The sequence below is a fragment of the Penaeus chinensis genome, chromosome 13 (assembly GCF_019202785.1).
Source record: "Penaeus chinensis breed Huanghai No. 1 chromosome 13, ASM1920278v2, whole genome shotgun sequence".
Lineage (NCBI taxonomy): Eukaryota > Metazoa > Arthropoda > Malacostraca > Decapoda > Penaeidae > Penaeus > Penaeus chinensis.
In genome coordinates, this window is record NC_061831.1 from 6892846 (window position 1) to 6904291 (window position 11446).

The 11446-nt window shown below is 37.1% G+C and overlaps 1 protein-coding gene across 1 annotated transcript; it reads left to right on the forward strand.

Annotated features, from left to right (window-relative positions):
* Nucleotides 1-2064: 2064 nt before the first annotated feature.
* On the forward strand, nucleotides 2065-10994 carry LOC125031422 (hippocampus abundant transcript-like protein 1; the record flags this gene model as incomplete). The annotated part of the gene is given in 9 exon segments (XM_047622139.1): nucleotides 2065-2192; nucleotides 2420-2597; nucleotides 3652-3810; nucleotides 4384-4497; nucleotides 4900-5025; nucleotides 5908-6064; nucleotides 6792-6922; nucleotides 7240-7405; nucleotides 8670-10994. Coding segments are annotated over 9 exon segments (1254 nt in total), but the record flags the coding sequence as incomplete, so codon positions are not given.
* Between the last annotated feature and the right edge of the window lie 452 nt (nucleotides 10995-11446).

Genomic DNA, 11446 nt, shown 5'->3' on the forward strand with positions numbered 1-11446 from the left:
GGAGGAAGGGAAGGAGTGAGAGAAAGGAGGAAGGGAAGGAGTGAGAGAAAGGAGGAAGGGAAGGAGTGAGAGAAAGGAGGAAGGGAAGGAGACAGTGGGATAGCATTTTCGCCCAGGTGGAGTAAGGGGTAAAGGGGGTGGGGAGGGGGCGGGGGAGGATGACGGCAGCGAGCAAGCATGCAAGCACGCTTTGAGTTGTGACGTCATCCGTAATTGATTTGCGGCGTTGGGATGGGGGGGGGTTGAGGGGGGTGGGGTTTGAGTGGGGTCTTTTTGTCTTTTACTCAGGTGGTTTTTGTTTAGTTCTTTGTTTCTATTTCTGTTTCTCTCACTGTTTTCTCTCTCTTGTTCTCTCACTGTTTTCTCTCTCTTTCTTTCTCTAATTCTTTATTTCTCTTTCTCTTTTTTTCTCGATTTCCATCTCTCTCTCTCTCTCTCTCTCTCTCTCTCTCTCTCTCTCTCTCTCTCTCTCTCTCTCTCTCTCTCTCTCTCTCTCTTTCTCTCTTTCTCTCTTTCTCTCTTTCTCTCTTTCTCTCTTTCTCTCTTTCTCTCTCTCTCAATCTATCTCAATTTTTTCCTTCCTCTTCCTCCTCTTCTTCCCCCCTCCCCTGCCCGTCTTCCTTGCTCTCGTGTGTGTTTGTGTGTAACAGTGACGACGATGATATTGATACTAATAATAATGTTAATAATAAAAGTTACAGCAACATTTGCAAAGATTATGTGTTTGTTTGCGTGCTTGTGTGTCCGTACACGGTGCCCTATATTCAGACGTCCATTCGGGGAGACTGAACGCAGCTGACGTCATCACAATAAGGACATCAAAGAAAACGGGAATCGAGTTTCAACCCCGGTGCTTCCTTCGCTTCCCTCTGCGGTTGAATGGGTTACGTTACAAGCGGGTGTTCGGGTTGCAGTAACGAGGTCGAGCGAGGTCGAGATGCCGCGGCCGTTTTATCGAGAGAGATTTATTTTTTTTTTTCCTGGTTTGCGTGTTGTGTGATTTTTTTTTTTGGTGGGGGTGTGTGGGGTGGGAAGTGGAAATTGGTCGTTTGGTTGATAATGAGGGAGGTTGGTTGTTTGTTTGATGAATTGACTTTGTTTGTTTGTTTGTTTGTGTATACGTTGGTTGTGATTTGAGTCGGCCGTTTGGTGATTTATGAAAGTTTGTTGCTTGGTTGCTAAATGGTCTCGTTTTATGTAGTGAGGTTCGTTCAGAGTTCTAGTGCCAGGGAAAAAAAATAATAGGGATAATGGTGATAATGATAATAATGATATGTACAAAATGAGATCTTGGAACGCTGAACGTAAGCCCAGTTATTTTTTAAGGCCTTTGTGATATACTAAGATAAGCAGCTTTTTTTTTTTATTATTATTTTGTAGTAAGGACTGTAAAATGAGAGAAGAAAACGGATGAGTAATGATAATCATAATAATAAATGCAAAATGGGAACGCTGGTGTACATGAAAGCAGATTTTTTTTCTGGAGTTTGTTTATTTGGTTATATATTGTTCTTTTTTTTACGTCGATTAGTTGCACAGGTAAACTTTTTTCAGGCATAAGAAAGTTTTATTTTTGAGAAACGAATAACTTTAGGCAACTTTCCTTCGTTTATTTACGCCTCGTGTCATCTCTGCTTGTCCTTCGTCATTTTGTTTGTTCTGAGATTAAGTCGTATTTGGAAAGTCACCCTCATATGCAGAAGGTACATTCTATAATGAAAAGACGAGGCCTGTGTCCGTTGTCGACGCAGCGGCGAGTTGAATGCCCTTGGGCCATCTGCTACTGTGCAAGTTTGTTTGGAATTTAACAGAAAAAATAGGTAAATGCAGTTCAGAAAGACGAGGATATGCTAGCTGGACGAGCTGTCTTGTAACAATAGCAGAAGCGGCAAGAACTACAACAACAACAGTAGCAGTAGTTAGTAGTAGTTTTAAAACACCGCATTTCTTTGCGCCTATTTGGAAGTCTATATTTGTTTCTCCAAACGTTTGTTTGTTTACCTATAGTCTAACAACAACAATAACAGGGGAAAGCCTTTTAACAACCGTACTCTTCTTTCGCAGGGTTTGTTGTCATTCCTGAGTGCCCCCCTGATCGGCGCCTTGTCTGACCTGTGGGGTCGCAAGTTCTTCCTGTTCATCACCGTGTTCTTTACATGTCTGCCCATCCCGTTCATGAAGATCAACACATGGTAAGGGTTTCTCGTTTCTCGTTTGATGTGTAACCGTAATTATATTGCTTTTGAGTTTATGTAATGTAATTGCTGATTTTGAGAGTATGACAGGGATGCGTTTTAGTAATTGGAAATCTTCCATTTATATATGATATTAGGTAGTTATCTAATTATTTAGGTTGTTTGTATTTTACTCAAATTATCGTCCCATTTGGACACTTAAATAACCGTCCTTTGTCCCCCAGGTGGTATTTCGCCCTCATCAGCATGTCGGGGGTGTTCGCCGTCACATTCAGCATCGTGTTCGCCTACGTGGCCGACGTGACCGACGAGACCGACCGCAGTAGTGCCTACGGCCTGGTCTCGGCCACGTTCGCTGCCAGCCTCGTCACCTCCCCGGCGCTCGGGGCGTACCTGGGCACTGTAAGTTTCGAGAGGAGGAGAGGAGTTAGAAGAGAGGGGAAGGGAATGGAAGGGAGGATGGAGAGGAGAGGAAAGAGGAAGAAAAGAAAAGGAAAGGAGGAAAGATTGGGAGGGAAAGGAGAGATGTTCATTTTTAGGGAGAGAAGGGGAAGGAGGAGGATGAAAGGAAGGGAAAGAGATTAAAAAGGGGGTTGGTAGTGTTTGGAGTGTTGGAGGGAGGGGGAGGAAGAGGAATGCTTGTGGCTTTGAGCTAGTGTGGAAGGTGGCTGGTCACACTTTTAATTGTGTGTATTTGTAGATATTGCTTATGTACTTATGGTCATAAACATAGTTCTTCAAAACCTCCCTCCCCCCTCAAAAAGAAAAGAAAAAAAGGCCAGGTTTGTGAAATGGCGGTCGTGAAATATGGCGAGGGAAGTTGCAATGAGAATGAAAAAAGAAAAATCTCTTAGTAAACCATTAGTGGGGCCAGAAACTTTCAGAACTCATTGAATTTTTTTTTTTTTTTTTTTTTAATAATTTTTCCTTTTTTTTTTTTTTTTTTTTTTTTTAATAATAATTTTTCCTCTCTTCTCATGTGTGATTTACAGGTTTTTCATCGGTGGCTTGATTTGTGCTTCATAAGTTTTCTTTCTGGTTGTCATCATGATTATGATTATTTCTCTTTTGATTTGTGTGTCATTTCTGTTATAAATGATTTTCCTTATTTTTATTATTTAGCATTTCTTTATTGACTTCATGTTTTTGATTATTATGTTTTTTGTTTTAATTCATGGGATCTTCATCATCATCATCATCATCATCATGTTACAAGGAGGATAATTGCTGATTCTTGTTAATTATTGGTTTTAGTGTTGATATTATTACTACTGTCATTAATTAAGAGTTATGCTCATCAAGCTTTTTATTTTATTCTCTTTATAGTCATTGTTGTCAATAGTAATAGTAGCGGTATTAGTAGAATCCTCAGTATCATCACAACCACATCATCATTACTGCTATTATCATTATTCTAACTTCTAAAAATTAACAATTACATTTCCCTCACGTCCAGGTGTTCAGCGATGACCTGGTAGTGGGCTTGGCGACGGCGATAGCGGTGCTGGACGTCTTTTTCATCCTGGTTGCCGTGCCGGAGTCCTTACCGGAGAAGCTCAGATTATCTTCATCCTGGAGCGCACACATCTCGTGGGAGCAGGCAGACCCCTTCTCGGTGAGGACTTGGGTGATTTGTGTATTTTCCCCCTCTTCCTTCTGTCTGAGGTTTTTTTTTTTTCTTTTTTCTTCTTCTTCTTTCTTTCTTTTCTTTTTTTCTTTTATTACTTTCTTTTTTTGTGAATATTTTCTCATGTATCCCATCAGTCACTTTCTTTTTTCTTATTATTATTCCTCCTCCTCCTCCTCCTCCTCATCCTCATCCTGTTCTATTGCCTTTTCTCTTCTTTCCTCTCTTGTCTCTTTGGATATCTTATCCTTTTTTTAGCACTTTTCAATATCTTTTCTTTATTTTTCTCTTACTGTTATTTTATTTTCTAATTGAGAGGCAAAAGGAAATATTTATAAACATGTTCCAGGCCTGATGTGTTTTAGCAGAATACAAGTGACAATGATAAGAATAAAGATCATGGTAATATTGATGATTATAATAATGGCAATGAAAAAATGATAGTAAAGATAACAATAATGGAATTGACAATTTTGGTAGTACTGTTAACATGGATGATATTTAATGATAACAGTTATAGAAAATTGTAGCATTAACAATAACTTACTATCTTTATCGCAGGCTTTGTGGAAAGTGAGCAAAGATCGCAATGTCCTTCTCATCAGTGTGACAGTGCTCCTGTCTTACCTGCCCGAAGCTGGCCAGTACTCCTGTTTCTTTGTGTACCTCAGCCTGGTAGGTGTCTTGCATCATGTCTGAGGTTTTTTGTGAATGAAATATTGTTTTTTTTTTATTTAATGTTATGTAGGCTTGATATTGTTTTTAGGAATTTTTTAAAAGTGATTTTTTGTTCATGATTATTGTTGTAGTTATTTTTGTGAGTTTGATTGGTATTACTATTGTCGCAACTTTTATGGATCTGTCTTTAATGCAGATTTTAGAAATGACAAATATTATAAGGGAAGTGATGGTTAATGGAAAATATTATTAACAGAACAGAAAAATAACAAAGCAAAATAACAGAAAAAATGTAATTGAATTATCAAAATGTTATGGATAATTTTTTTTCTCTCTCTCTGTCTCTCCATAATACATACTAAGGTGATACTAAAAAATGTGTACATTCTCTCTTAACAGGTTATGGATTTCACTGCACCAATGGTTGCAACATTCATTGCTGTGGTGGGCATCCTCTCCGTTGTCGCACAGACCGCGTTGCTGAGTCTGCTCATGAAGCAGCTGTCAAACAAACATGTTATTATGGTAAGTGCTTGCCTCATTACTTTCCTTGAGTTCTTTTTGTTTACTTTTATTTTCAAGTTGTGGATTCTCTCTAATAGTTCATATAATAGTAAGTCATTGTTTTTCAAGTTCTTTTGTTTTATATTAGTCGAAAAAAGTTTTTTGAAATATAAAACGATTGAGTATCATTAGGTATCTGTGGTAAATGTAGGACTCTCAGCCAAAAGGAAATATTAAAAAGAAGATACGACTCCGCTCCATGTGCCAACTAGGTATTTTCCCCGCTGTGTTTTCCCTTGTGGATAAAGTTAGCATCTTCCCAGAGAGAACTCGCAGGATGAACATTTGTTTATGCTCGGGCTGATGCTGCAGGAAAAAGAACCGAGTTGTTACAGTTTGTTGTCAGCCTCCGATCTCTGATAGGTCTTTTGGGGTGTCTGTATAGATTACTGGTCCTTTCAGTTTCTTTTTTACTGATATGGTTGCTAGGAATGTGGGTTCTTTTATTAGGGAAAGTATATTACACAAGAAGGAGGAGGAGGATAAGGACAAGGAAGAAGAAGAGGTGGAGAAGAAGGAGGGGAGAAGGGTCTGTTATCTTTTGTGAATGTTTTTTCCCAGGGATTATTAAGAGTGATGAGAATAGATATTGTTTAAGTTTGTTTAATAATATGTTTGTCAAAAGTAAAGTTTCCAAATAATTAATTTATACATTTTGTTTTGTCCTTTGGTATTGCTATGCTATGTCATAACTGTGTTTTTGTATTGTTTTTGTAATGAATTCCTTTGTTTATTCACTACATTCTTCCAGATGGACCCTGGGTTTCAGATATGAATGATTCTAACAGTGTATTTCCATAATGTGTCTTAACAACTCTGGTAACACCTTCTAACAACTTGCAGGTGGGCCTCGTATTTGAGATGCTCCAGCTCATGTGGTACGGCTTTGGCTCAAAGATGTGGATGATGTGGGCAGCGGGTCTTCTAGCAGCTGTATCTTCCATCACCTACCCAGCCATTAGTGCCTATGTCAGCACTCATTCTGATGTTGATAAGCAAGGTATGGTGGGAGTACTGATTTACAGTGGTTGAAGCTTCTTATTGATGTAACTATGTATAATGTATTTCAAATGGTGGTACAGGTTAAATGCGTCTTTGTTATTATCATTATTTTATTATTACTACTGTTATTTTTGTTGTTTTACTGCTCCCATGATTGTGTGTTATTCTGTCTTATAGATTATTTCTCACTCATTTCTCTTTTTTTACTGTATTCATCCTCCCCCCTCTCTCCCGTTTTTGCTCATTCTTCTTTTTTCACATTTCTTATACATTCCATCTCTCCCATTACCTCTTCATCTCCTTCCATACTACATTATCTCCCCAAGGCAATGATCAGATCATTCCACAAATCATCTCAAAAGCTTAGTAATTGCTCCCTGTCTCGTGTGCCAGAACATGTGAGTTCCCTGACTAAGTCATTTTAATTCATTCTGAACAATGTGCTATTTCCACTCATCTTTATCACTTCAGTTTATCTTGCAGCACCCCTGTTACCCATTAATGCTTCATCTCTTTTCAACTTTATTAATGTTTTAAGATTTATTGATATTTTGATTTTTATCTTCATGTTTGTGCTTCCACTTGTTTTCTTTCTCAAAACCTGATTCTCCCTTTTACGATTTGTCTCCATAGACAGGCAAGACATTCAAGTCTCGTCCATGACTAAACCCTCCAATAGACTCTCCAGTGAACATGCTAATTCCTCCCTTTCTCACATGTTGCAGGAGTCGTGCAGGGGATCATTACCGGGATGAGAGGCCTTTGCTCTGGTCTCGGCCCCGCAGTCTTCGGCTTCATATTCTATCTCTTCCAAATGGATCTAAATATAGACAAGGCAGAAGGTGGAGAGCAGAGAGTAAGTAGTTCATATGACCTTTTGTGAAAGCTTGTTTCTTGTCTGTCATTTCTTCAAAGATTGGGTTGTTTGTGATTTGTGTGTCCCAAGTGATATTTAGAATCACCACATTTAATAATTTGTTCATCATTATTGGATTGGAATATCAGTTGAAGGTCATGCTGTTCAAAATTATATTATCATAGATATACTTTGAAAATTTGTTTAGCTTATTCCAAGTTATATTACTACGATTAAGAATTAGACCCTACCCCCATCTGAATTAGGCCTTGGATACAATTGATACAAGTTTTATTATTGTGTTCTTGCCTTTTCAGCCCAACAGCTCAGCCTCTGGGAACGGCACCTCCCACCACGTCACCAGTAGCCCAAAGCTGGTGCCTGGCCCACCATTTGTCTTTGGTGCTCTAATGGTTATCTGTGCACTGCTGGTGGCTGCATTCATACCAGAAGAAAGATCGTCAAAAAATCGTAAACAATCGGGTGAGTCGGAGGAAGAGTGTTATACTCTGGTATTTATAGATCTTACTTGTTACTTTGGTTTAAGTTCTGTCGCCAAGGCCGATCTTGGACAATCTGCCATTTTTGTTTTGTTCATATATAAACTTTTTCTTCTTCACTTTTATTTAGATTGTAGAAAGATTACTAGCTTGTATCTAAAGGTTTAGGAGACCTATCCAATAACTTGTGTTTTATTACTTTAGTATATTCACACTGATAGTATCAACTTATTTCTTACAAATCAGAAGCACTAAATTTATATCTAGCATATGTATTTAGAATTACCAGAATTCCACAGTTATCCTAACCAGTAGATCCTCATACTCTATTTTACACAACCTAAAAACCATAATCAGTTTAACTTAATAAAAAATAAAAAACTGTCATACTAAACTAGGAACCTCAATCACTTCATCATCATAACCAAACCTTAATTAATTGTCCTAACCAGGAAAACACCTTAACTAAAAACTTCTATTAAACTAAGCCATCCAGTTCTCTCCCACAAGGAATATTACCCAGTTAAGAGAGCCAGCAAAAGCAAAGGTAACCTTCCATCCATTTCTCCTAACCTGTGAAACCTTCAGTATCATGTTGAAGAAATCCTACACCTAATCCTTCACTTGGCAATACACACTTAACATGCATCAGGATCTCTCAGGGCCAGGTTCTGCTACCTAGGCCTAGCCAGAATCTGCGAGTTACTTTTGGCTGCCAACCCGCCCTCCCCCCTTTTTTCCCCTTTTTTTGGGGGGGAGGTGGGGTACATTGCAATTACTTCCCAAGGCTAAGCATGTCTAGGATGGTTTCAAAAGGGTTTGATTAGTGTTATAAATGCTTAGTAATATTTAACAGATTTCTAAGGTATTCATACACTGTAGATCCTCATTGTTCACAAAATTATTTTTGGGATCTTAGCAAGAAATAGTTTTGGGTTAGTCTCCCGTATTTCTGCCAATAGTGTGCATAGGACTGGCCAAGGTAATGATTTTTCCTGCCTGAAATATGATTTCAGTCAGATAAGATTATTGGAACCCCAGTTTAATAGACTAAGATGCCACTGATTACACAACAAAACACATCACTAATCCCATAACAAATCTTGTAACAGAACTAAGCTAATATCCCTAACCCAGTAGCAGAACCTTGTAACAGATTTGCACTAATGCATTCCTGATCTCTCAACAGAACTGCCATTTCAGCTAAAACCAGCCACTAAATCCCCTGTTTTCACTCTCCCTTGCAGGAAGCAATTTAGATATATACGAGAGGGGACACAAGAAGGATGATGGAATGGACACGGCGTCGTTGCCATTAATGGACGAGACGGGAGTGCTCTAGCCCTTTTAGTGAAGGATAGAAAGAGAAATTATACAATAAAATGATGGAAAGAAAGAGGGGAGGAAAAAAGAAAGAAAGTCAGAAAAAAGCTTTATGATAATGGACAAAAGATTATCTTGGTTGAAGTAGATGAAGCAGTAGAGAATGGACATTGTGTAAAATAGGATTATTTTGAATGATTTTGTTTGTAAGGAAAGGGTAAAAGAAAGAAAGAAAGAAAGAAAGGAAGAAAGACAAAAAATAGAAGGGGGGAAAGTGTGATTTGCTTTCCATTTTTTTCTTCTTCTTCTTCTCTTACTTTTTTATTATTATTATTATTTTATTATTTTTTTTTTTTCCCCTTTCCTCGTATTGTGATTGACGAGTCATGATGGCGATGGTGCGAATACAGTGGCTCTGTGGGGGTATTTCTTGGGAGGCATGTGACCTTGGCATTCATTTGACTGTGGCGATGCAGTGCTGGATGAGAAAGTGCTATCATTGTTACTACTATTGTGGTTATTTTATTGGTAGTTGTAGTTGTATTAGAAGTATGTATTATTATTGCTCTTGTTATATTATTATTGCAATTTTTATTATGATTATTATCATCATTATTATCATGATTATTGGTATGGTTATTATTGATTTTGATATTGGTATTATTAGTAGTATTATTGACATGATTGGTATTGTAGTTGGTGAAATGACTGATATGATATAATAATGATTTTTTTTTATTGATATCATTATTATAAACAGTGCTTGATTACTATTATTTTTTGAGGAGTGTTAGTTGGTAATAATTTTTTTTATATCAGTATTTTTAGTAGAAGCAGACAACATTTCTGTCTTCGTAATGTGGTGTCTCTCAAGGTGACAGATGATAAAGACTTTGATAATTAGTTATGAATGAGAAACTGAAAAAGAAAAGAAAGAAAGAAAAAAATAAAGGAGAAAAGTGCACACTTGCAGTGACTCAATTTTTCTTAAAGTTTGAAGCTTTTGAAATGACAAACCAGCAAGAAGAGATATACTGGAAAACACCATATATATACACATTGAACTTTTGTCTTTTAGATTTAAAAAAAAAACTCTCTCTGATTATAGACAATGTCACAAACAGAAGGGATAAAAAAAAGGAATAGAACAGCTAACAGACACATTTGGTGCTGGTGGACAGGAAACAATGGATGAAAAATCTCTTCTCTCGACTTTATACAGTGTGTAAAGTGATGACAGATTGTTGTTGTTGGTGGTGATTGTTTTTTATTTTTTTTGTCTTTCTCTTTTTCACTTTTTTTTTTCATTTTGAATATGTAGTTGTATAAATACTGGAAACCAGATAGTGACTGATTTTTGAACTCAAGATTTTCTTTGTTGTGAAATTCTTCTCTCTTTTCTTTCGCTCTCTTTCAAAATTGAAGACCTTCGACACATATCAGATGTATGAATAGCATGGTGTTCACATTTTCTTTGTCATTTTCGATCCCATCTTCATTTTTTTTCTTAATTTTTATCTCGAGAATAAAAATCAAAAAGATGAAGCGTGTCTGTGAGTGTGTATATGTGTGTGAATTCATATAGATATTAAAAAAAAAGAAGATTTTAAAAGGATTAGAAAAAGAACACAAAAGCTCATAGATTCCTCGTTTTGGAATGGTATGCCGTTCAAGCATGCATACAGTATTTTCCGAGGATGGACCAAGGTCTTTAAGGTTGCTTGATTCTACAGGCATTTTAACTGGTGCTGTTTCATGCCGCTGCTAATCTGAGACTCGTTGGGTTTGGGTATGCCCCAAAGCATGCCTTTTTGTGATAAACTTTAAAAAAAAAAAGAACTGAATAAAGTATATTAGATAAAATGAAGTAAATGAATGCATGCTTGCAAAAACAAAACAAAAAAAAAAAAAAACAAGAAAAAAAAAATGCTTGGAGATATGCATCGCCACTGGCAAAGAGTTGGAAAAGGAAGAGGAGGGGGAAGATGAAAGGATAGATAATGTATATGCATGCGGAGCCGCTTCAAGAAACGCGTCACTGGCAAGGAGACAGAGATGAAGAGTGAATGTCAGGAAATGAGAGAACGGCAGGAAGAAAAGAGCTTGGAAATTTTTTTTTGTATAATTAAAGGTCATCGGCCGCGTCCCCCAGCCATCATTGCACGTTGTGAGTTAATTATGAGTATTGTGATGGTCTTACATGACTTTCTCTCTCTTTTTTTATTTATTTTTTTTTTTTTTTAAGAACACAATAATAATATCCATACATATATGTACATGTTTAATCTTCTTTTGTCCTCACTTCTGTGTGCATTGTAATGATAAAGAAATGAAAGAAAGAAAAAAGTTAAAAAAAAAAATAACAAAAAAAAAAAACAAGAATTTAGATTTTATACATAGAATGGATAGGACCTCAACAGATGAATTTTTATTTTCTATTTGAATATACTATGGTAAGAAAGGCTGTGTAAGCATAAACCTGTAGGCAGATAGCACCTTGTATAGATGCCATGCTGGTTTTCTCCCTCCCTTCTCCCCCCCCCCTCCACTTCCCCTCCCCTCCCATTCAATTAATTGTAGAACATATTGTCTCTTCGTTCATTTTCAATTGTTTTCCAGTGCAGGTTGATAATTTTCTGAATTTCAGAATGCGATGGCATCTTGTTCACTCTGAATGGGCTGAACTTAGCTTAAACAAGAA